Here is a 21,641-nt window from a genome sequence, read left to right on the forward strand (position 1 = left end):
GTAATTTCTCATGCTCTGCCAGGCTTGGACTCTCCTCTCTGCAGCTGGCCTGAACCAGTTTCCTTGGGGAGAGATTTACTCCAGCAACTGGAAGTGGTGCCCCTCGGGATGGCCATACCCCAGGTTTCCCATTTCATTTCTCACATTCAAGGATCATTTTCAACATAGTTGAAGTTGTGGATTTATATGTTGCTTTGTGGGTCATTTTCTCTATGAGTAGGCCTTCTTCAGACTGGAGCTCTGTGATAATAAGGTTGAGTCTCTGTCTTATCTCCATCCCACCTCCCACCCCACCCCTGACACACACACCCATAGAGCTTTTGCGGGAAGTGCTATTTCCCCCTAAGACGTATAGTTTTTAAACATTACATAACAATGCCTTGTTTTTTTTACCTCCTCCAAAAACTGTCATGCTCTATCTTTTCATAAAACATTTTTCAAAAATAATTTTAGGTACTATTTTATTAAAATAAAATTAAGAATTTACTATAATTTTTATAACTTACAAATATTCAATATATAATAAAAATAACATAATATACGTAGGTATTAATTTATTGATAAAGTGACTTATAATGCTCATGTTTATAACAAAAAAACATAATAATATTATTAATGTGATGAGTGTGATTGTTTTTCAGCCCAAAGTTTCTTAAACCATGATGTCATTGATGATATTGTTACTCCCTTTTCAACCATTAATCTACAATATTATTTTGTCTTTATAATACCCAGAATAGAAAAACTCTTTAATGCTAATAAAATATCATGAGTAGTGTACAGCATCACTTAATTTGACAAAGCTTGGAACTTTTTGTTTACTCACAACCCAAATATAAATTTTCTGATTCAAATGCTTGTTTCAAATTACTATCATGGGACAAGTCTATTAACAATTATTGTTCAGATGGAGTAAGACTGAATGTATCACAATCATCCATGGTAGATTAATTTCTTACATTAGTATTTAGAAATATGTATTGAACATAAAGTAAAAAATTCTTTTGTTGACAGATCAAGTGATTCATAATCAGATCTTTACTGGCTTTTGTTTCACTTGACAAAGATTTTTAAAACTGGGAAACAAAATTATTAATTTTTAAATGTATTATTCATTGCTCTCTATACTTTTTGCAAATGCAGTCACTTTGTCTTTCTGGATCAGATCATAATTTGATGTTTATTTATTTAGAATTTTTCAAAAATATCCACCAAATGTGGAGTTTGAGAAGGAAATTTCTGTTAAAAATTAATTTGCTTCATCTTCATTATTATTATTAAGAAAAATTATAACTTCTTTTTTTTTAGGTTAAACTTAGTTCAAAGTATTGTGATTAGAGAAAACCATTCTGTTTCATAGTAGATAAAAAACAGACATCAGTCAGGAAGTCCTGGGTTCAAGTCTTGCCTCTGACACATATTGGTTGTATGGCCTTGGATAAGTCACTTGAGCTTTCAGTTTCTGAGCTCTTTGTTAAACTATAAATATCAGAGGAAATGTTCATTTTCATTACTAGAAGGACTTTTCTTACTGTGAGTTCTATGCATCAATGAAATCTTAGGTCCAACTAAAGAAATAATCTTCAATAATATCTCTTAAAATATGCCATTGTCTGTGGAGTTTTCAATGGGTCCAAATTTCATGAAGTACCATTTTTAAAAGTATTTCTGGTAGATTTGTGCTTGTCCTGATATCTATTGAGCTTTCTCAGAACTGAGTCCAATACAATTCTCCCACATTATATAATTTTCGTTAAAATTTCATTAAAAATTCCATTGATTATATTGAAATTTTCTGTTGATATGATATTGTTGTCAATCAGTTTGGAAAGCAGCAAATTGCTATTAGCATCAGATCAATAACATAGCATACTTATGTAATCAAATGATTGCTTTTTGCTGCTCTGTCTGGTTTCAACTCCAATAAACATGATGTTCCTTCCAGGAAAAGCTTAAAACTTCTCTTTTTTTTTTTTTTTTTTTTTTTGCTTTTTGGAGGGCAATTGGGGTTAAGTGACTTGCCCGAAGTCACATGGCCAGTAATTGTGTCAAGTGTCTGAGGTCAAGTTTGAACTCAGGTCCTCCTGACTCCAGGGCTGATGCTCTATTCACTGCACCACCTAGCTGCCCCGCTTAAAACTTCTAATCTTATCACTAGGTTGCTCACTCAAACCTGGACACCAGTTCCCACAGCCTCTTCTCCCCTCTGACTAGAGAAGTTGAGTGTGGAAGACCAAAATCCTCCCAAAGCCTTCCTTCACAGAGGGCAGAAATTGGACTTGCAACTCACGCCTTTTTGCATCTGCTGCTCTACCTGGTTTCAACTCCATGGAACTAAATACCCTTGCGATATATCCCTTGGCCACCTCCCCACATCCCACTTTCTTCTTCCTTTTCTGTGTTGTCTTCCCCAATAGACTGCAAACTCATTGATATCAGGAACTGTATTCTTTTTCTTATTTCTATCCCCAACACTTAACACAGTGCCTTGCGCATAGTGGGTTCTTAGTAAATATTTATTGAATTGAAAAATGAATATCTTATCCCCTCACAGGGCAAAAAGAAAGGTTTTGGTTTGTTAATTAATTGATTGCACGTGAACAAGTGTCCTACCCACCCTATTATCATTGTGTAGAACCCTTCAAATCTGCTTTGCAAATGATTGACCAAGCATCTTCCCTACAATATCAAAAACTTTATGTAGTACTAACATTTCTCTTATCAACTGAGGTTTTCTACACTCAGCAACTCTGTAAGCAACTTTATAAGATGTGAGGAATTCTTTTGATGCCACAGACACTAAAATTTTTTTTTGTTATTAAAAGTCTGGAATTTTCTTTTAGAAAAAAATTATTTCATCTTGCCAATGGATTCTGCATGTGCACTTTCAAGAGATTTCTAATTATTAGGTTTCATGCTATCTGCAGCTGAAATATTTATACAAAGCAAACACCGCAGTCTTTTCACTTGATCAATAGCAATAAATGTAAATGCCAATTAAAGAATGAATAAAAATAATGAAAAAGAATTTATTAAGTGCCTGCTATGTCCAGAGGACTGTGCTAACAATAGGGGATACAAAAAGAAAGTGTTATTCTTCTTACTCTCCAGGATTTTACACTCTAATAGGGAATCTGGAGAAAAAGATGACAGAAATAGGGATATGGTGGCCAGAGATAGGTGCTAGAATCTGAGAATTCACAGGGATGGTGAGTAGAGTCAAAAGGGAGTTGATTAATATGCTGATTCTAGCAACAATGGCAATGTTGGTGTAATTTTGATACAGGGGCAGGGGGAGGGTTAAGTAATGACAAGAAAATGGCTTTGGGGGAAGCAGGCCTAAGACTGTTTAGATAGAGTGGACCATGTGATCTTGGGCTTTGTCTAGTAAGGACATTGGATGAGGTCCCAAAATGGAAGCATAAAATTGAGGAGACTAAGCCACCCAGGTCTCCAGAGGTCAAGCAATAAAAAGGATGCAGTGGTAAATGGTAAAATGGTAAAATGCAGTGGAATGATAAATAGAGTGGATAATATTTTCTGGATTTGAGTCTTTTTACATTGTTTCTGTATTTTCATTACTTAGTCTTTACTTTTATTAGTTTCAGATGCTCCATGGGATTTTCTTTTTGATCCAATTATATATTCATCAATCTTTAAGGGATGTATTTCATATTAAAACAATTAGAAACAAAAAATTTAAGACTATGAAATTTAAATTTATTGATAATTCAAATAATTAGCTATAACTTCTCAAGTAAATGCAGTATTAAGCTTTTCAGAGTTGGAGAGGTTGGCTTAGGTTGTGCTTATCAAAAGGAATGACATTGAGAAATATAACAAGTATGAAAGTACTTTTAACCTCCACAAAAAGATTGTTTAATTTGGAGTTTGTACATTTTACTTTCATATGTAGCAAGCATCAGAACAGCACAACTCATCTGTGCCATGAACCTGCTCTGACTAATGATGGTAGCTGTTGGTACTTTCCTTGAGATCTGACACATTGCACACTTACTCAGATTTGACCTCATTTACTCAAACCATAGCAAATAACTGTCAGTCAGTCAATCAGTAACCATTTATTAAGCACCTACTATGAGCCAGTCACTGTGCTAAGTGTTTGGAGAAATAAAGAAAAACAAAAGACATTACCTGCTAAGAAGGAACTGACAAGCTAATGGCTGCTTTGCTTTCATTGTCAGAGTGAACTCATTATGTTAGTCTCAGTCTTGTTGACTTTGATTCGAGCTTTCATTTCATTGAAAAATGTGGAATATTTATGTAAGGAGCTATATTAAAATATCCAACAGTTTGTTGCTTCTGTATCCCTGTCCCTAAACCGCAAGATTTAGAGGTTTCCCAGCTTGAAAACAAGGCCTCATCTTTTCTCCATGAGCTCAGGGACTCTGGCTTCTCCTACTAGGGACTAGCCGACTGAGGCTGACTGTGCTGTCTGAAGACCGGCTCCAGATGAAGTGGAAGGAGTCAGAAGGAAATATCAATGGCTACAAAGTTCAAGTAAAGCCCATGGCAGGTACTAAAGGCATAGTGGGTTAGGAGAGCATGTCTGGGGATACGAGGCTAGGCAAGGGCATAGGCCTGGGCTCAAGGACACAGATCTTCCTCTTTGCCCCTCTTGGGTGGGGAAAGTCGAGAGCACAAACATCTATTCTCTTCAAGGATGAGAAATCGGGACCTACTTTTCCAAACTGCATTTTTTTATTACACTAAGTCTTTAGACTGAATTCATTCAATCATTTTCATTTAGCAAATTTTGTTTTTAATTGTATTAGCAAAGCCCTGGGCTTGGTGCTGAGAGGGATACAAAGATGCTTAAGGCAGTCTTTGTCCTCAAGGATCTCATAGTTTTAAACATGATAGAGGTCATATCCTAGATATGATATGATAAAGATGCTTAATAATGTTTGCACATAGTAAGTGGTTAATAAATATTTATCAAAATGAGTTTTGTTAGGCTTTGGGAGAATCTATAATCTCAGTGTTGAAAAAGACCCCAGAAGTCATCTAGTCCAACCCAGATCTGGTGCATGAATTTCCCCCTGAGGAGGGATAGTTGATTTCTGGTCAGTGGTATCATGGAAGACTTCATAGAGGATGAGGCATCTACACACTTGAACTATGGGCAAGACTTAAATTGGGAAAGCTGTTGGGGGAAGACATTCAAGACTTGGAGAAAGAATGAGGAAGACACAAAGCCAGAAAAGCAGAAGTATGTTCAGAGGATGAAGAGCTGTCTGGTTTGGCTAGAGCATAGGGTGCATGAGAGGAAGTGTGTGGGTAATCACATCTAATTCCAAGCCTGCAGTGTATATGGTAATTTCTCTATATCCCTTACTTAACCATTCAGAACTGTGCCCTGAGACAGTGAGGACTCTCTGGTCCTATGTGTAAGGAGGCAGCTGGGGGAATGAGGGAAATCAAAGACCTGGATGTTCTTTAAGTGGGAGCCCCAACCTTTGGATAATTAAGAGCAGTGTGTTCCTACCCCAAACCAAGATGCGGCTTTTAACTGTGACCACTGTTTCTCCCTAAGGAGACTCAGAACAGGAAGTAATGCTGACTACCAAGACACCTAAAGTCACTGTGGTTGGACTGAGCCCCAACAAGGAATACACCCTCCAAATATTTGCACTCAGTGGCTCCCGTGACACTCTGCTGGCCAGGCGGAGGTTTGTGAGTAAGTTGTTCCTGCTGGGTAATAACTGCCTGTGTTGTCCTCTGAGGTTTCTCTTACCTAACTCAGTCTCAAAAGTGAGCCTAGACCCCAAAGAGCTCTGGCAGTGGGCCAAAAAACCAGAATGAACTCAGTGAGACAGGGTAAACTGTCATCATGTGTAGTGTAGTCATCATGGTCTGTAGAAGGATGTCGTGGAAAGAATCTTGACTTGGCAGTCTGTAGGCCTCAGTCCTAGGCCCAGATGTGTGTGAGTCTGTGAATTGGTGTATGACTTTAGACACTACTCCCTTTCTCTGAGCCTCATGTCCTCATTAATGGAATGATGGGCTTAGACTAGATGGTCTCTAGAAATCTTCCAGCTTTAAAGTCTTGTGAGACTCATTAAAAGCCTCTCCTTTTCCTAGGTGAGATTTCCATAGGACTCTGAGTATGTTTGACATAAGTAAGCCCTCATGAGAGGCAGGAGGATGAAGTGGGGCATTGGGGAAAGGCAGAAGAATCCCATGCAATAGATTTATTGTCTCTAACAACAGTTGTGAAACTATTATCACCATTTTAGAGATGAGAAAACTGAGGATCAGAGGGATTAGCTAATTGGTTCAAAATCAAAGTCATGAAGCAAATCTGGGCAGAAGGAATCAGTGTCTACAGCTGTCCCTGATTCTCTCTCCTGGGTTCTATTAACTGTGTGACATTGGGTGAGTAATTCCATCCCTTTGGGCCTCAGATTCTTCATTAGTAAGATGAGAATAACATGAAGCATCCTTCCCACCTTACTGAAATATTGGATCAGAAAAAAATAATAAATGTGACAGTCCTGCCACTGGACCTTGGCCCTGGGTAATGTTTTACATTAATTCTAGTGGAGGATTTGAAGAGCATCTCCACGGGCAGGAATAACCGGAAGCCATCAGGGGAAACCCTGGAACCCATTCCTTCTTCAGTGGGAAATCATGAATTTGAGCAGGTTCCTGAGTTTGAAGCAACTTCATCAACTTGGAGTGGAATCTCTCCCACTTTAGGTAGGTACAGATGCAGGGAGAGTGTTTGAAGATATTGCAAAGAGAAGGAAGATGGAGTCACTCAATGTGGGGTTCCCCAAGTTATTTCTTGGACCTCAACATTGTTTCACAGCAATGTCACTGGCTGAATTCATCCCATACCTAAATTGCAAGTCATCCATGCTATATCATCATCATCATCATTGTCATCATCATCATCATTTTTGCCATTGTCATTGCTGTTGACATTGCCATCATCATCATTAACTGACATTTATGTAATGCTATATATAGATTATCTAATTTGATCAGTCAGTTTATTGAGATTCTATGTGACTGTTCACATGATAAGAAATTTGGGAGTTAGAAAAGAGCAGAAATGCATGCTCCTTGTGTTCATGGATCATACTGTGTAATTGGTCTTACATTCAAAACAAACACTAATTATATGCTACTTAAACTGTAGGAATTCAGAGAAGGGACAGTGTCATAGAGGAATAAAAGTATTTGCAAGTCATAGAAAAGACCCAGAAGGCACAAGTCCCCAGGTCCCAGTTCTTAGCCCCACTTGCCCTCAGTTTCCCCAAAGGATACTCAGTTGAATTATAGACCTTCCTTCTCCCATATTTGCCCCATGTGGAGCAGGACAAGTTAGAAAGGAAGCTGTTGAAGGCTCCCAAGGGAAGCATTCTTCAAAACCATCTCCTGTACCCATTGATACTTAGGAAATGGTCCCCATGATGAGAAAGCTTGTAAAGCACATCTAAGAACTAGTGGGTCCAGAAAGTCAGGGCAAAGAAGTTGGGATTCATCATCCCAGAGGCTCAAAGCAATATTTTCTCCAGCAGACTAGCAGCTCCCCAAAGATAAAGAGCTATATATATATATATATTTTTTACTACAAATCAGGGCAGAAGGAAATTAGTTGGATGAAGTAAGATGGGAATAGTAGGGAGGAAAGGAGAGAAAAGACAAATGTTTGTTATTTCTTAACTGCCTGGTCCTAAATTACTACATGGATTTGTTAGGTGGGGTTGTCCCTCTCTCATAATATTAAAGTATCCCTAATGCCAGGAAGAGAGAGGGAGAGGGAGATGGAGAGGGAAAAGGAGAGAGATATGAAAGAGATATAAAATACAGATGTATACATATACACATAGCATATACATATATTACATCATGCATATGTACATATTATGTAATATATACAACACAACATGTATGTATACATATACGTGTATACATGTGTACATATGTGTATGGCAGTCAACTGGCATTTATTGTAAACTAGCATTCATGTTCCAGGCACTATACTAAGTGCTAGGGATGCAAAAAAAGTCTTAAGGACCTGTTCTCAAGGAGCTTACAGTCTAATGGGGGAGACAAAATGCAAGCAACCATATAGTACAGTATATACAATATGTTATATATGTGTAGTATATACACAATGAGTACATGCATGCACACACATACATATCACACACACAAATATATGCATGCATCTCGTGAAATGAGAAGTTCCCTAAGGGCTGGGACTATATTTTCTCCAGCAGTCCAGCAGTTTTTCAAGATGAAATAGCTGTATTTTGCTACAAATCAGGACAGTAGGTAGTTGTATAAAGTTTAAATCTCTTTGGGCAAGTAACTGCTGTAATCAGTTCAGGACCCTTCTAATATAAGTAGCCTAATATACTTGAAAAAGTAACCTGCAACAGAAAAAGTTAGAAGAAGCAGAGAAGCCCAGTATGCAGAGCAGTAGGAGCTGTCTGTGGTTATGAGATTGCCCTACTTAAGTTCACTCTTGCAGACCACATGGGTACAATGGAAAAATAGCTAGATTTGAAACCAAAGGACATGGTGAGTTTGAGTCCCAACTCTTTTACTCAGTACTTGTGTGGCCTTGGACAAGTCACTTATCCCTTCAGCATCTTGGTTTCCTTACTGACATAAAATGAAGAGGTTGTAGCAAATAATCTGTAAAGTCCCTTTCAGTTCCAGATAAAGAATTCCTTGATCTTTCTGCTTCTATCTTAGCTGTCTCTGCCTCCATCTTCCAAGGTCCTCAGTTCCATTGTGATACCTCCATTCCTGTGGATATAGTGTTCCTGGTGGATGGGTCCTGGAGTATTGGCCGAAGTAACTTCAGGCTCATCAAAGAATTCCTGGCTGACATCATCTCTTCTTTTCACATTGCCCAGGATAAAGTTCGAGTTGGTAGGTACAAAGTTGTTGATCCTTCACATGTCGTTGGTGATAATCATTGTGATTCCCCAGCAGTCATAATCAGGAGTTGGGGGCTCATTCAGTAAAGGCTTGTTTCCTCTATGTTTTGAAATTAAAACAAATATAAAGGAAACTCCAGTGATCAGAAGTGATGAATAAGTGGAGACAATGACTTAATGCTTTAGAGTGATATCAAATGTGTATACTTCAACCAGCAGCACCCCCATTCTTTAGTTTTCCCTGGGGGAACTCCTGAAATTTCTTCATTGGCAAGAGGAAGCAGAGGCTACGCTGCTTTCTACATTGGTCTGGTTGATCAATCACATGGCAAAGTACTGGAAGTTTCACATTCTTCCTCACGGAACCCCAAGAGTGCTTGTGCAAGCAAAATATTTTTCTTGCCTCCATATCTGGTATTCTTAACCTGGTGTGTGTGAACTAGTGTTTTTTTTTTCAAAAAGTATTTCAATAACTGTATTTCAATATAATTGGTTTCCTCTTAAATTCTATATATTTTATTTTATACATTTAAAAACACTTTTCTTCAAAGGATCCATGGACTTCACCAGAGTGCCAAAGGAATCCATTACATAAGAAAGGTTAAAAACCCCAGCTCTATAGGAATACCTTTTGACTAAGGGCAAGGACCCAGTTCTGAAAGTAGAAAATTTCCAGAAAAAAATGGATTCTAAATTGGAGATATGGTCAACCTATATTGTGCTTTAACAGATCTTCCATCTAGGAGGGAACTCAGTGGGTTTGCTCCAGGAGAAATTGGGATTTATCACCTCCAAGAGATCTCCAGGAGCAAAAAAAAAATTAAGTTACTACTGAAGATGTCCAATGGCAGGGTAAACTACTTAGGGAAAAAGTAGCAACAAGGGGAAGTAATTTTGTTCAGAAGTACATCTCCCCTGTCATTATGCAGCCATCAATTGCCCACATTTGTGGTTCACCTTCTCTCAGGTTTGTCTCAATATAGTGGAGATCCCCGGACTGAGTGGGACCTGAATTCATTCAGCACCAAGGATGAAGTTCTAGAGGCTGTGCGAAATCTCCGTTACAAGGGTGGTAACACTTTCACAGGTACCTTAGCAACATTTCTTTATCACTCACAAGAAGAGCTATTTCTTTACCCTTCTTCCTTACATCCTTCTAAATATCCTTCTCTAAACACACCTCAACCTAGGCCTCTATCATCTGCAAAGCCTAGTGCTCTAAGGAGACCTTTTACCTATCAGATAAGTTGTTTGTTTAAAGTATGATATATATACACAATCAACCACACATTAGTTTGCATATGTTTAGAAGTACTTTTAAGCTGTGTGTATGTGTATGTCCTTATCTCTCTTACTAGACCAGAGATGGGGAACCTGTGGCCTTGAGGCCACATGTGGCCCTCTAGGTCCTCAGGTGTGGTCCTTTGACTGAATTCAAACTTCACAGAACAAATCCCCTCAATAAAAGGATTTGTTCCATAAAACTTGGACTCAGTGAAAAGACCACACCCAAGGACCTAGAAGGCCACATGTGACCTCTAGTAACTAGACTGAACTGTCCAATCAGGGGCATAAGTATACACAGAGGGTGAGCCAGCTGTGTTGATCCACCAGAGCACAATTAGCCTATTCTGTATGCCTACCTATGGCAGGGACCACAATTTTCCCACTGTTCTCTCCTTGAATCATCTACTAACGGATCCCCAAAATGAAAGAAGTTCAGGACAAATGTCTTATCAGTTCAATAAGCATGAATTAAGTGCTTACCACTTGCAAGCCCCTGTACTAGGGCTACAGGGCTATAAAGACAGAGCCTCTCCTCTTAAAGAGCTTATATTCGAATGCAGGGAGGTCTAGGCTATGATGCATACAAAAGTATATGATACAAGGTAGAATGCCATAGGACTAAAAATGCTCTAGCAAGATTTGAGAGAAGAAGGATCTCTTTTAGCTGGAGGGATCAGGGAAATTTCATGGAAAAAATGGCAACTGATCTGGACTTTGAGGGAAGAGAACATATTTAATAGGCAAGGATAAGGAGAGAGTGCATTTTAGGCTTAGAGACCAGGACATATGAAGCAAAGCTGAAAGAGTCAGCTGGAACCAGATTGTAAAAGACCTTAAATGCTGGGCTAAGAAGTTTTTATTTTGTCCTACAAAGTCACTAAAGTTGCTGCTGCTGCTGATGTTGTTTTTGTTAAGTAGGAAAGGGACATCATAAGACCAGGGTCTTAGGGACATGATTTTGGTCATAAACTGTGTGAAAGATGGCTTGGCAAGGGGAAAGACTGGAAATAGGAAAGTTAATAAAGCCATTGCAGTAGTCCAGGCAAAAGATGACAAGAGGTATATTCTGATGTGAAAGACATTGTTGAAGGAAATTGACAAGACTTGCCAGCAGACTGGCTTTGGAGGGAGAAGAAAAAGTCAAAGAGGATGCTGTGGTTTCAAGCTAGGGGAACTTTGAAATTGGGACAGGTTTAGGGGAAAGACAAAGAGTTTGTTTTTTATCTATTGAGTTTGAGAGTCTGAGAGGACATCCAGCAGTCACTTAGTGGTGCAAGTTCAGACTTCTGGTGATCAATTAGAACTGAATATAGAGATCTGGAAATTATCTGCATAGAGAGGATCTTTTAACCCATGGGAATAGCTGAGAATGCCAAGAGTGAGAGTATAGAGAGAAAAGAGATGAGGTTTCAGGGGATAGGAGATAGACACTGAATTGGCACAGGCCTTCAAGGAGGATCATTCAGACAGGTAGCAGGAGAGCCTTGAGAACTGAGGAAAGGGAAAGTATCTAGGAGGGAGGATATAGACAAGGTCTTCTCATCACCACCAGACATAGGAGTATTTAGTAACTTCTGTTTCAGCCCTTCAGCAAATATTTTTCTGAACATAAACTCCATCTAGCAGAGAAAAGAGGAGGAGCCATAATCTATGACTGTAGGGAGCACAAATTCAAGTTGGAGAGGAGAGATAAGCCCATCAGAACAATATGTACAACTGGATGACACTTGGCAAATCATTTTAACCTACCTGACCCTGTTTCCTCACTTGTAAAATATGAGTCTTCTTTCCAACTCCATCATCCTATAACCCTAAGAGCAAAACTTTGAAATATTGATTTTAAGTGTTGTAGTTCAGAGAAGGAAAATATCATTGTAGGCAGGAACATTCAGAGTTAACTTCATGAAAAGAGGTGGTATTTATGTTGGTTTGTGATTGTGCTATTTTCCCTAAAGGTCTTGCACTGACTCATGTACTAGAGGAGAATCTGAAGCTTGAAGCTGGATCTCGCTCTGAGGCAGTTAAAGTGGTGATTCTCCTGACCGATGGCAAATCTCAGGATGATGCCCGACTTGCTGCTCAAGTTATGAAAGACCTAGGCATGGACATCTTTGCCATTGGTAAGATACACCTTCAAACCTGGCACCCGAGCCTCCCTTTTGAAGACATCTTTCATCAGCCACATTGTGAGAATAGAGAGAATATAGATTGGATAAAGACCTTTGATGTTCTATATATTCAATCCCCTACTTCTAGGGAATGCAAAGGGCAGAGTATTAATTTTTTTAAATTTTCCATTATAGTCCAAGTTCCTGGGTTGTTTTAGAAGTCTGGCCAATTTGGCATCAACATTAGGAAGTGGGGGAAGGCTTTTCTAGGTCCCTCTCTCCCAGCTCCAAGGCATCTTCTGCCCCATTCTGGAGCCCACTCTCTCTTGCTGTCGCCATCACTGTCATCAAGATCTGATCCCAGGAAAATCTCTGTTATTTGGACACTTCTCTGATGAAGTAATGGCAGTCATTGTGCTCCTTCTCCAAGAAATGTCTGCATTTTAAGCCTTTTCTCTGGTTGTAGAATGACAGGGATTTGTCCCAATGGTAAGCATATGGGAGAGAAGACTTGATTTTCTCTGAGCTTCCTTCCAGCTTGAACATCCTGTGACTGTGTTAGATAGTCAATCAATCAATCAGCAAGTCAGTTATTCAGTCAGTTGGTCAATAGGCATTTGGGCTAAGAGCTATGTCAAGTGCTATAAATCCAAAGAAAGATAGGGGAAGGGGAGTTTCTTGTCTCTGAAATCACACTCTAAGTGTGTGTTGCCTTCTTTACCTCTTCTTAAGGTTGGTCTGGTCCCAGGGATTACATTTATCATTGGTGCCCTGACCATGTCTTCTGCCACTCCTGCTCCAGAATGATCTGAGTGTTGTTTTGAGAAGATACTGATCAGCAATTATCTTAATAAGACAAACAGAGACACAGCAACCTCTCCCCAGGCGTCTCTGTACACAGTGTAAATCAAATGAAGGTGATTATAGTTATCAGTTGTGGCACAATTTGGCCTCTTAGTGTGACATCCTATTAGTATGACGTGGGGGAGTAGCTGGAGCCTCCAAGGAGTAGGGAATGAGAGAATGTTATTTTTAAAAGAACATTTGGCTCTGTCCATGTTTCACTGTCTTTATCTCAGAGTCTATTTCTGTAGCTCTATCTATCTTTGTCTGTCTCTCTCTGTCTTTCGCCCTCTGTGAGCATCTTTCTCTTTTCATAAACATGCATGCATACCTTTTGGGAATAAAGATTTTTGCTTTCTCTCCTCAAAAGCAAAAGTCAAAGAATTTGTGAGCCTTTGGAGAGCAAGGAATGGTATAAAGTGCACTGGCCTAGGGATCATAAGAGATCAGAGTTCTAGTACAGGCTTGGTCTTTGGGAGAGAGAGGATGGTCAATGAAACCTTTGGAGATTTCTTTCTTGCCCAGTGGCACAGTAGAAAGAGTGCTGGCTCTGTTAGTCATCATGCAGGTCAGAGAATGTGGGTTCAAATCCTGCCTTGGACTTTATATGTGATGTTGGGAAAGTCACTTAATCTTTATTGGGACTTATTTTCCTGATCCATAAAATGAGGGTTCTGTGTTGTTCTAGGTGACCTTAGAGATACATCCCAGATTTAGCTCTCTGATCCTCAGTTATCTAAGGTTTAGGGAAGGTGCAGCAGGATGGGGCTCAATACAGCATGCTGGGAGTTTCCACCGCTCTTCTGCTGACAATCCTGTCCCTCTGGTTGACAGTCCCAGACACAATTATTTCTTTTTCTCTGACTACTGCAGAAAGACAGAGGTGGCATTGATAAAGGGTCACACACTCAGCTTGAGGTAGGTAGGTGGTGCAGTGGATAGAGTTCTAGGTCTGGAGTCAGAAGACCTGAGGTCCAGTCCAGGGTTTAGACACTTACTAGCTATGTGACCTTGGGCAAGTCACTTAACTTTCACTTTGCCTCATCTGTGAAATGGGGATAATAAGAGTACCCACCTTCCAATTTTGTGGTGAAGATCAAATGAGATAAAATTTGTAAAGCACTTAGCACAATTCTTGGCACAATAATCAACACTATATAAATACTAAGGATTATCATTATTTTTGTTAATAATAGTAATTGTCAAAGTAAACTCCATGGAACTCAACTGTAAGCAACATGGAAGGCAAGTGTGGTAGAGGAGAAAGGTGACTGGAATTGAATCCAGAACACCTACCTGGGTTTCAGTCTTAGCTTTGCTACTTACTGTGTGACTTTGAGTAAGGACACTTTAGCTTTTGGGGCCTCCATTTTCTCATCTTCAAATGAGGGTCTTGGACTTGCTTCTCCTGAGCCACATCTCAGTTTGAATATTCTGTGACTTTGTGGGTTAAGGTCAGTCAGTCAATCAGTGAGCAAGCAATTCTAATTTGGGAGACAAGAGGCAAATAACTATGCCCACACAACATATACGTGTGTGTGTATATACATACATATGTATATGTATGTATATATGTATATGTGTGTATATATATACATATATACATATATATATATACACACACACAACATAAATCAAAGGTAATCTTGGGGGATGCTCTTGGAAGGGGAAAGAGGGACCGAGAAAAGTCCTTTTGCAAAAGGTGGGATTTCAGCTGAATTTTGAATGAGCCCAGGGAATCCAGGAGGCAAAGGTGAGGAGAGAAAGTATTCTAGGCATGGGAAATAAGTAGTCAGGAAGTGGAGTACTACTATGTATGTGAAAGGAATATCTAGGAGGCCAGCATAGCTGGATCATAGAGTATGAGGAAGGGAGTAAAGTATAGGAATACTGGAAAGGAATGGTGTTGTAAAGGGCTTGAAATACCAAACAGCAGTTTGTATTTGATCCTTGATATGACAGGGAGCTAATAGACATTGAGTAGGAAGGTGAAATGGTCAGGCCTCCACTTTAGGAAAATCACTTTTGCAGCAGTCAAGGATGGATTGGAGAGTGGGAGACCTGAGGCAGGGTGATCAATGAGAAAGCTGTTGCAACAGTCCAGGTATGAAGGGATAATGGCCTGAAATGGGGTTAAAGTAGATGTTGTGAGTAGAGAGAAGGGGACATATTCAAGAGATAGAAGGTGGAAATGATAATTTGTTGTTCCGTCTTTCAGTCATGTCTGACTTTGTGACCCCAGTTAGGATTTTCTTGGCAAAGATGCTGGAGTAGTTTTCCATTTCCTTCTTCAAAAAAAAAAATGACAATACTTAATTTAAAATGACAGACAATTAGATATGTTGGGGGTGTGAATGACTTCAAGATTGTGAGCCCAGGTAACCGGGAGGACGTTGGGGCCCTTGGCAGTAACTGGCAAGTGCTTTTAGGGATAAGATAAGGAGGTCTGTTTCAGGCATATTAAGTTTGCAGCACCTACAGGACGGCTCGTTTGAGATGTTGGCAGTTGGCAATGTGGGACTGGAGCTAGATGTGGGCTAGATCTGGGAATCGTTGGCATAGAAATGATAATTGAGCCATGAAAGCTGATGAAATCACTGAGGAAGGCAGTACAGAGAAGGGGAGAGAACCCAGGACAGAGCCCTGGGGGATATATGCCTTTTAGACCAAGCATTTTCTGGTCAGGATAGTTTTGCTAAGCTCAAGTTTGACCTTGGAAAAGAATTCCTCATCTACAGGATCCATCAAACTATACAATACACTACTGTGTCTGAGGCCATGAGCCCAACATTGAGTGGAATACAGAGAAGGACAAGATATCTTATTTGCCCTCAGGAATTTCATAATCTGTAAGGGAAGATAAGCCACACATGCAAACTACTTTTCTGAAATTATTCATCCTACCCAAAAGCACGTACACACCATCCCCTCCTGCTCTTGCTCTAAGAACTGTAAGCAATCAACCGTATAATTGCTTCTGTAAAGGGGGAGTCAAAGGAGTGTCCATCTCTACGTCTTCCCATGCAAAAACACCCTTTCCTGACCACTAGTCCCTATGTAATTTCCTTCTTTTAGGAATAAGCTCCTGGACGACACCAACTATCTTCCTTCCTTCCTTTCTCCTTCCCTCCCTCCCTTTCTTCCTCCCTCCCTTTCTTTCTTCCTTCCTTCCTTTTTCCCTCCCCCTTTTCTTTCCCTTCCCTTCCCTTCCCTTCCCTTCCCTTCCCTTCCCTTCCCTTTCCTTTCCTGACAAACCACCCTAAATGAAGTCACAAAGAGCTGGACATATCTGAAAATGATTCAACAACATGGAAGGAGCAGGGCTCTTAGGCACACCCAGTAATTTCATCCCCAGATTTGCTTTTTGTGCAGGAGTGAAGAATGCTGATGAGTCTGAGCTGACACACCTGGCCTCCCTACCCCTGGATGTCACAGTTCACAATGTCCAGGATTTCCCTCTCCTTGGCAACCTGACTGACAGGCTCATCCGACTTCTTTGCTGGAAGATCCAAGAAAGAAGTTGGAGCAGGGACCTAGGTGAGGCTTGTCCAAGCTGTGACCTCACTGTGGAGATGTGGTATCCACTAGACAGAGAGAAAGATTGCTCCAGTGGGTGAAGGAGGGAACATTTTTTTCTCCTTTTCCCCTTCATACTTAGCTCCCAGTTCTAGAAATGACCTCCAGAGGGAGCTGAAGGAATTGTTAATGGAGAAATATTTTGGAGACCCTTTTTTTTCCTGTGTCTGAGGAAGGAGTACATGAAGGGAGTTAGCCCACCTACTTCCCTCCCCTACACTCACCCACAGGTGTCCCAGCTAATAGATGGCCCCACCCAAGCCCCACCAATTTGATTGTATCGGAGGTGACAGCTACAGGGCTCCGCCTGGCCTGGACCCCTCCTCTGGAGCCTGCCAGGAAGTACAGGATTGTGTATCATCCCTCCAGAGGTGGCACACCCAGGGAGGTAAGAGGAGCCAGGAGAACATGGATAATCAAAAACTGCAAAAATTTCAAAAGATTCATCTTGGCCTTTGGTTGGAACCATTCACTAGTGGCAAATGGGCTAATGTCAAGTTCACATTTTGCCTTCTTTTTGAAAGTCCCTCGTTGGTGGATTAGGGAGTATCTGGGCAAAAGAAACAGGGGTTAGGAGGGGAAACCAAGAACTGTGATAATCAAATAACTGGATAAGTATCCCTAGTTCATCTATTCTTTGATTATATTCATTTGGTATGGCTAGAGCTAGTCCTAAAGTCTCCAGATTTGGGTTTCATTTGACTGACCCAAACCTGACCCTAGACTGGCCCCATACTCCTAGCAACAGATATCTACCCTTGGCCTCTGTGTCCTAATCTTGAGCGTAGATTAGCTTCCCAAAAGTTGGATTCTCAGGAGTCTTGAGCTCTGATTAATTGAAGTTTGTGGTATAGACTTTTAAAAACTACAGGGCATTAGAACTGGAGGAGTGTTTAGTGATCCTCTAGTTCTAGCTCCTCCTTTAACAAATTTATAAACTGGGGCCCAGAGATGTTAGATGAGCTAGGACTGGAACCCAAATGTCTTGGCCCCCAGGCCAGTACTTTCCAACTACACCAGAGGGAGGCCCTCTCTAACACCGTTGTGGTACTGGAGTAAGGCCTCTCTGTCCTCACCTGTCTCTTCCAGGTCACAGTGGAGGGGGCTGCATCATCTGCCCAGCTGCTGAATTTGACCTCCAACACAGAGTACTTGGTTACAGTGTTTCCTGTCTATAAGGACGGTGTTGGAGAGGGCCTCCGAGACATTGTGACTACATGTAGGACGGGAGTAACTCTGTGACTAGGCCCTACCTTTGATTTTAATGAAGCAGATCCAGGGATACTTGAATGTTAAGAAGCTCTTAGCTTCTTCCCCAGGCTGTGGGAGAGTGAATATAATGCCAGATCTCATAAGGGACTCTGGTTCTATTCTAGAAGTCAGATAGAGCCGGTGTTATCCAGGAGGAAGGGCCTAGAACTGGGGAGGGGTGGGGGGTGGTGGTCCTACTGGCTTGTTCTGTGACCTTGGACAAGACATAGCACCTAGCTGAGTTTCTGTTTCCCCACTTGAAACATTATGAATATGCAGGCAGACCTCACTTCATGCAATGGAGAAGGTATCATGGCATAATGCAAAGAGTACCAGACTTGGAGTCAGTAAACCCAGATGTGATGCTAGCTATCTCTGTGGCCATGGGCAAGTCACATGATTTAACCTCAGTTTCCTCATTTTGAAAATGGGGACGCTACTTGTATTGTTGCCCTCAGAGGGAGGTTATTTGGAAAGGGCTTTAAAAAGCTTAAAACACTATAGAAATGTGAGTTGTTACTGTTGTGCAAATAATGTTCATCACCACCTTTTCACTGTCCTCCTCCATTCATCCCCTTTGTAAGATTGATTTCCGTTTTTAGATTTTTTTAATCTGGGGCCCACCTGTCTTGCCTCCTTCTAACACTGTGCTATCCTTGGACAGTACCACTGTCTCCACCAAGCTCACTGACCATTTTCAGCGTGACCCACAGTAGTATCCACTTGACCTGGAAGCCCACAAATAAAGCTACCCAGTACTTGGTTCACTGCATTTCATCAGCTTCTCATAGAGAGCAGGAGGTGGAGGAGGAAGAGGAAGGCGGGAAAGAGGTATGTGCAAGCTTGTTTCCTAGGAACTCTCACTTGAATTGCTTGCTAGGATCCTGAGGCCAACCAAACCAGTGATTTTTCCAGGGTGGTCCAGACCAGCCCGATCTACAGGAGCATATTGTGGGAACAATGGTGGAAAGAAGAGGTTTAGACTTAGTCTTCTTTTTATAAGAGCTGGGACTAGTCTAACCCCCTCATTTTATAGATTAGGAAACTGATGCCCAGAATGAGAAATTCACTTGCCTGAGGTTACACAACAAGTTAGTAATAGATAATGGGGAGGATTGCAGCACAGAAGGGGGAGTCCTGGGGTGAGGGTGATGAATACTCAGCTTGATCAAACCTTCCACCACAATAGCACATTGGGGTCTTATACTCCAGGTGAGAGTGGGGGATCCTGCGGTTCTGCTGGAAGATCTGGCTCCTGGCACAGAATATAGCATTGCTGTGTATGCTCTCTTTGGAGAGGAAGTCAGTGAGCCCCAGAGCATCCGAGTCAAGACTTGTGAGTGAAACCCTGATGACTCTTCTTTCATAACCCCCCCGTTTTTCATTTTTATTTGTTCTTTTGACTCCACTCCACTTCTCTAAACCTTGGACAGTTTACCTGTCTTTCCTCCATCTTCTTAACAGGCATTACCCTCTTACAAAAGGAGAGTTGTCAAACAGTCTTTCATAGGGGAGCATGGAGGGATCCAAACAAGATATTTCTTTTCAGATTTGTCTCCTTGGTCAAATAAACCCCACAATCTAACATAGCCCTAGTATGTTTACTTAGAAGACACATTCAAAGATATATATTAAAGAAACCCAAACCTCACTGTCCCTAACTAAGTGCATGGTGTTGAATTTGTAGTGTCCTTGGATCTTCCCAAACACCTGAGCTTCTCTGAGGTCAGTCACAGCTCTGTTCGAGTCCACTGGGAGGCATCGTCACGAGGGGTGCACATGTATCATGTATCCTATGTTTCACTGGAAGGGAACCAAGCTGGGGAGGTGAGTGTCTAACAGGAAAATATAATCTCAGTCATGGTTGGGCAAGTCTCAGAGGGTCCTGTAGAGCAACCTGCAGGCCTGCTTGGATTTCTTTCCTCAGCTCTCCACTACTCTGGAATGAGTGATGCTTTCTTTAATCTAGGTGGGTGACATAGAAAGATAACTCAGTAGGTCACTTTGGGATGGTGGAATGAGAAGCTTGGAGTAGGGGAAGCAGTAGAAAACAGTTCAGAGAAAGGGAAGGGTGGACTGCTGGTAGCTACCTTAGAAGCTGGGAATTTTTTTTAGCCTAAATATAGTTGTGCCCTAGAAAATGCAACTTGCTAGTTCTAAACTTGCTGGTTTCCAGTTCCTCTTATGATCACTTTTTTTAATCATCCAAAGCTTCTACCCCACATTCCTGTCTTCCTTTTGTGACACATTCTCATAGGAGATTGTATACTATTTCCAAGGCTTATTACAAGGAAATGGAATAAATTTAGAATTATCACTATGAGGTTACATGTGACCAACGTGCATGAAAGAAATCTACTTAGATGTCCAGATGGCTCTTAAGTTTATGGAATACTAGCTGTTGTCTAGTTTCTTTCAAGCCTATCTGGGGTTAGCCCCTATGTTCTATCTTCTCAGGAAGATGCCTTCATGTGACTCATCCATTTCAACTACTCTACTCTGTTCCTAGGACTGTCTTTGTCATGGCTTAGCTCCACTCAACTTTTGGCTTTATTTGTTAATCCTATTGTAGAATTTTACAATCCATGACAAGCCCATAACCAATTAGGAATCACCAGCCCTGTTTGACTAACCCATAATCTCGGTCAGTATACTTCCATGTACACCTTAGCAAACTAGGTACAACCTCCTATTAGCCACTGGGAGAGGGGCCAAGGGTTAAGTCATCATATATGCAGGTATAATTGCAGGGGTTAAATATAGACAAGGGCTTCTGTTAACCTACAAAAGAAAAAATACTCCAAAGAGTAATGGACTTTTTACACAGAGGAATAATACATCTCCAAAGTTATGGAGATGTATTCCCATCCATTATAAACCATGTTTTGTGAACTCTTTTATGGGGGAAGGATGTATGTGAACCTTGGACAACATCCAGTGGCCTAGACTCCTGGGAATGACCTGATTGACTTTGAGAGGGAAAGTAAATTGTATGGTCCTCAAGTTAGATAGCTGCCCCATCCTCTTTGGGGATGGGAGTGACTGTCTATAGCCTAGATTACTGTGGGAGCCTAGAGATTACCATTACCTTGCAGATAGATGTCTCCAGGAATGCCTCTTCTGTCAAGCTGGCTCGACTCTCCTCCTCCACTTCATATGCTGTCAGTGTCACATCAATCTACAAAGAGGGTGATTCCTCCACACTTACTGGACGAGTGACAACACGTGAGTGAACACAAAGCTGTGGTGAGGTAGTGAGATCTTTCCAAGCTACAGGACAAAGTATCTCATAGATAGCATAGCATGAGGAAAAGAACATTGAACTTGGAATCAGGTGAACTGGGTTTATCTGTCATTAAACACTTGTGTGATCACAGGTAATCATTTCATCTCTTTGAGCCTCAGGTTCCTTATCTTTAAAATGGGGATACTAAATGCTTACTCTTAAACTCCTATATAAATATAAGCTTATATGTGTATATATATATGTATGTATATATATATATATATGCTGGCCCTGGGGAGAGAATTTTATGAGAAAAGAACCACAGAACTGCAGGGATCTAGATTCAGAGATGCTTAATAAATTTTTCCTGAATTAAATTGAAATGCAGAAACAGAACATTAAGATTTTTGGACAAAATTCTAGGAA

General features: G+C 40.7%; 1 protein-coding gene across 1 annotated transcript in view; it reads left to right on the top strand.

The window, feature by feature from the left end:
• The window catches only part of COL20A1 (collagen type XX alpha 1 chain), a 114,169-nt gene that overhangs the window by 54,685 nt on the left and 37,843 nt on the right, over positions 1 to 21,641 (top strand). Inside the window, exons 9-21 of the mRNA XM_069072596.1 lie at positions 4,427 to 4,537; positions 5,558 to 5,701; positions 6,565 to 6,723; positions 8,761 to 8,916; positions 9,892 to 10,011; positions 12,167 to 12,331; positions 16,535 to 16,699; positions 16,969 to 17,126; positions 17,828 to 17,957; positions 18,654 to 18,820; positions 19,202 to 19,325; positions 19,677 to 19,816; positions 21,085 to 21,214. Coding sequence (XP_068928697.1) covers positions 4,427 to 4,537; positions 5,558 to 5,701; positions 6,565 to 6,723; positions 8,761 to 8,916; positions 9,892 to 10,011; positions 12,167 to 12,331; positions 16,535 to 16,699; positions 16,969 to 17,126; positions 17,828 to 17,957; positions 18,654 to 18,820; positions 19,202 to 19,325; positions 19,677 to 19,816; positions 21,085 to 21,214 — 1,869 coding nt within the window. The remainder of the gene's footprint in view (positions 1 to 4,426; positions 4,538 to 5,557; positions 5,702 to 6,564; positions 6,724 to 8,760; positions 8,917 to 9,891; positions 10,012 to 12,166; positions 12,332 to 16,534; positions 16,700 to 16,968; positions 17,127 to 17,827; positions 17,958 to 18,653; positions 18,821 to 19,201; positions 19,326 to 19,676; positions 19,817 to 21,084; positions 21,215 to 21,641) is intronic.

This window comes from Petaurus breviceps, unplaced genomic scaffold (genome assembly GCF_028583685.1).
Source record: "Petaurus breviceps papuanus isolate PSGF00001 unplaced genomic scaffold, PetGlider_PUasm1.0 90847, whole genome shotgun sequence".
NCBI lineage: Eukaryota > Metazoa > Chordata > Mammalia > Diprotodontia > Petauridae > Petaurus > Petaurus breviceps.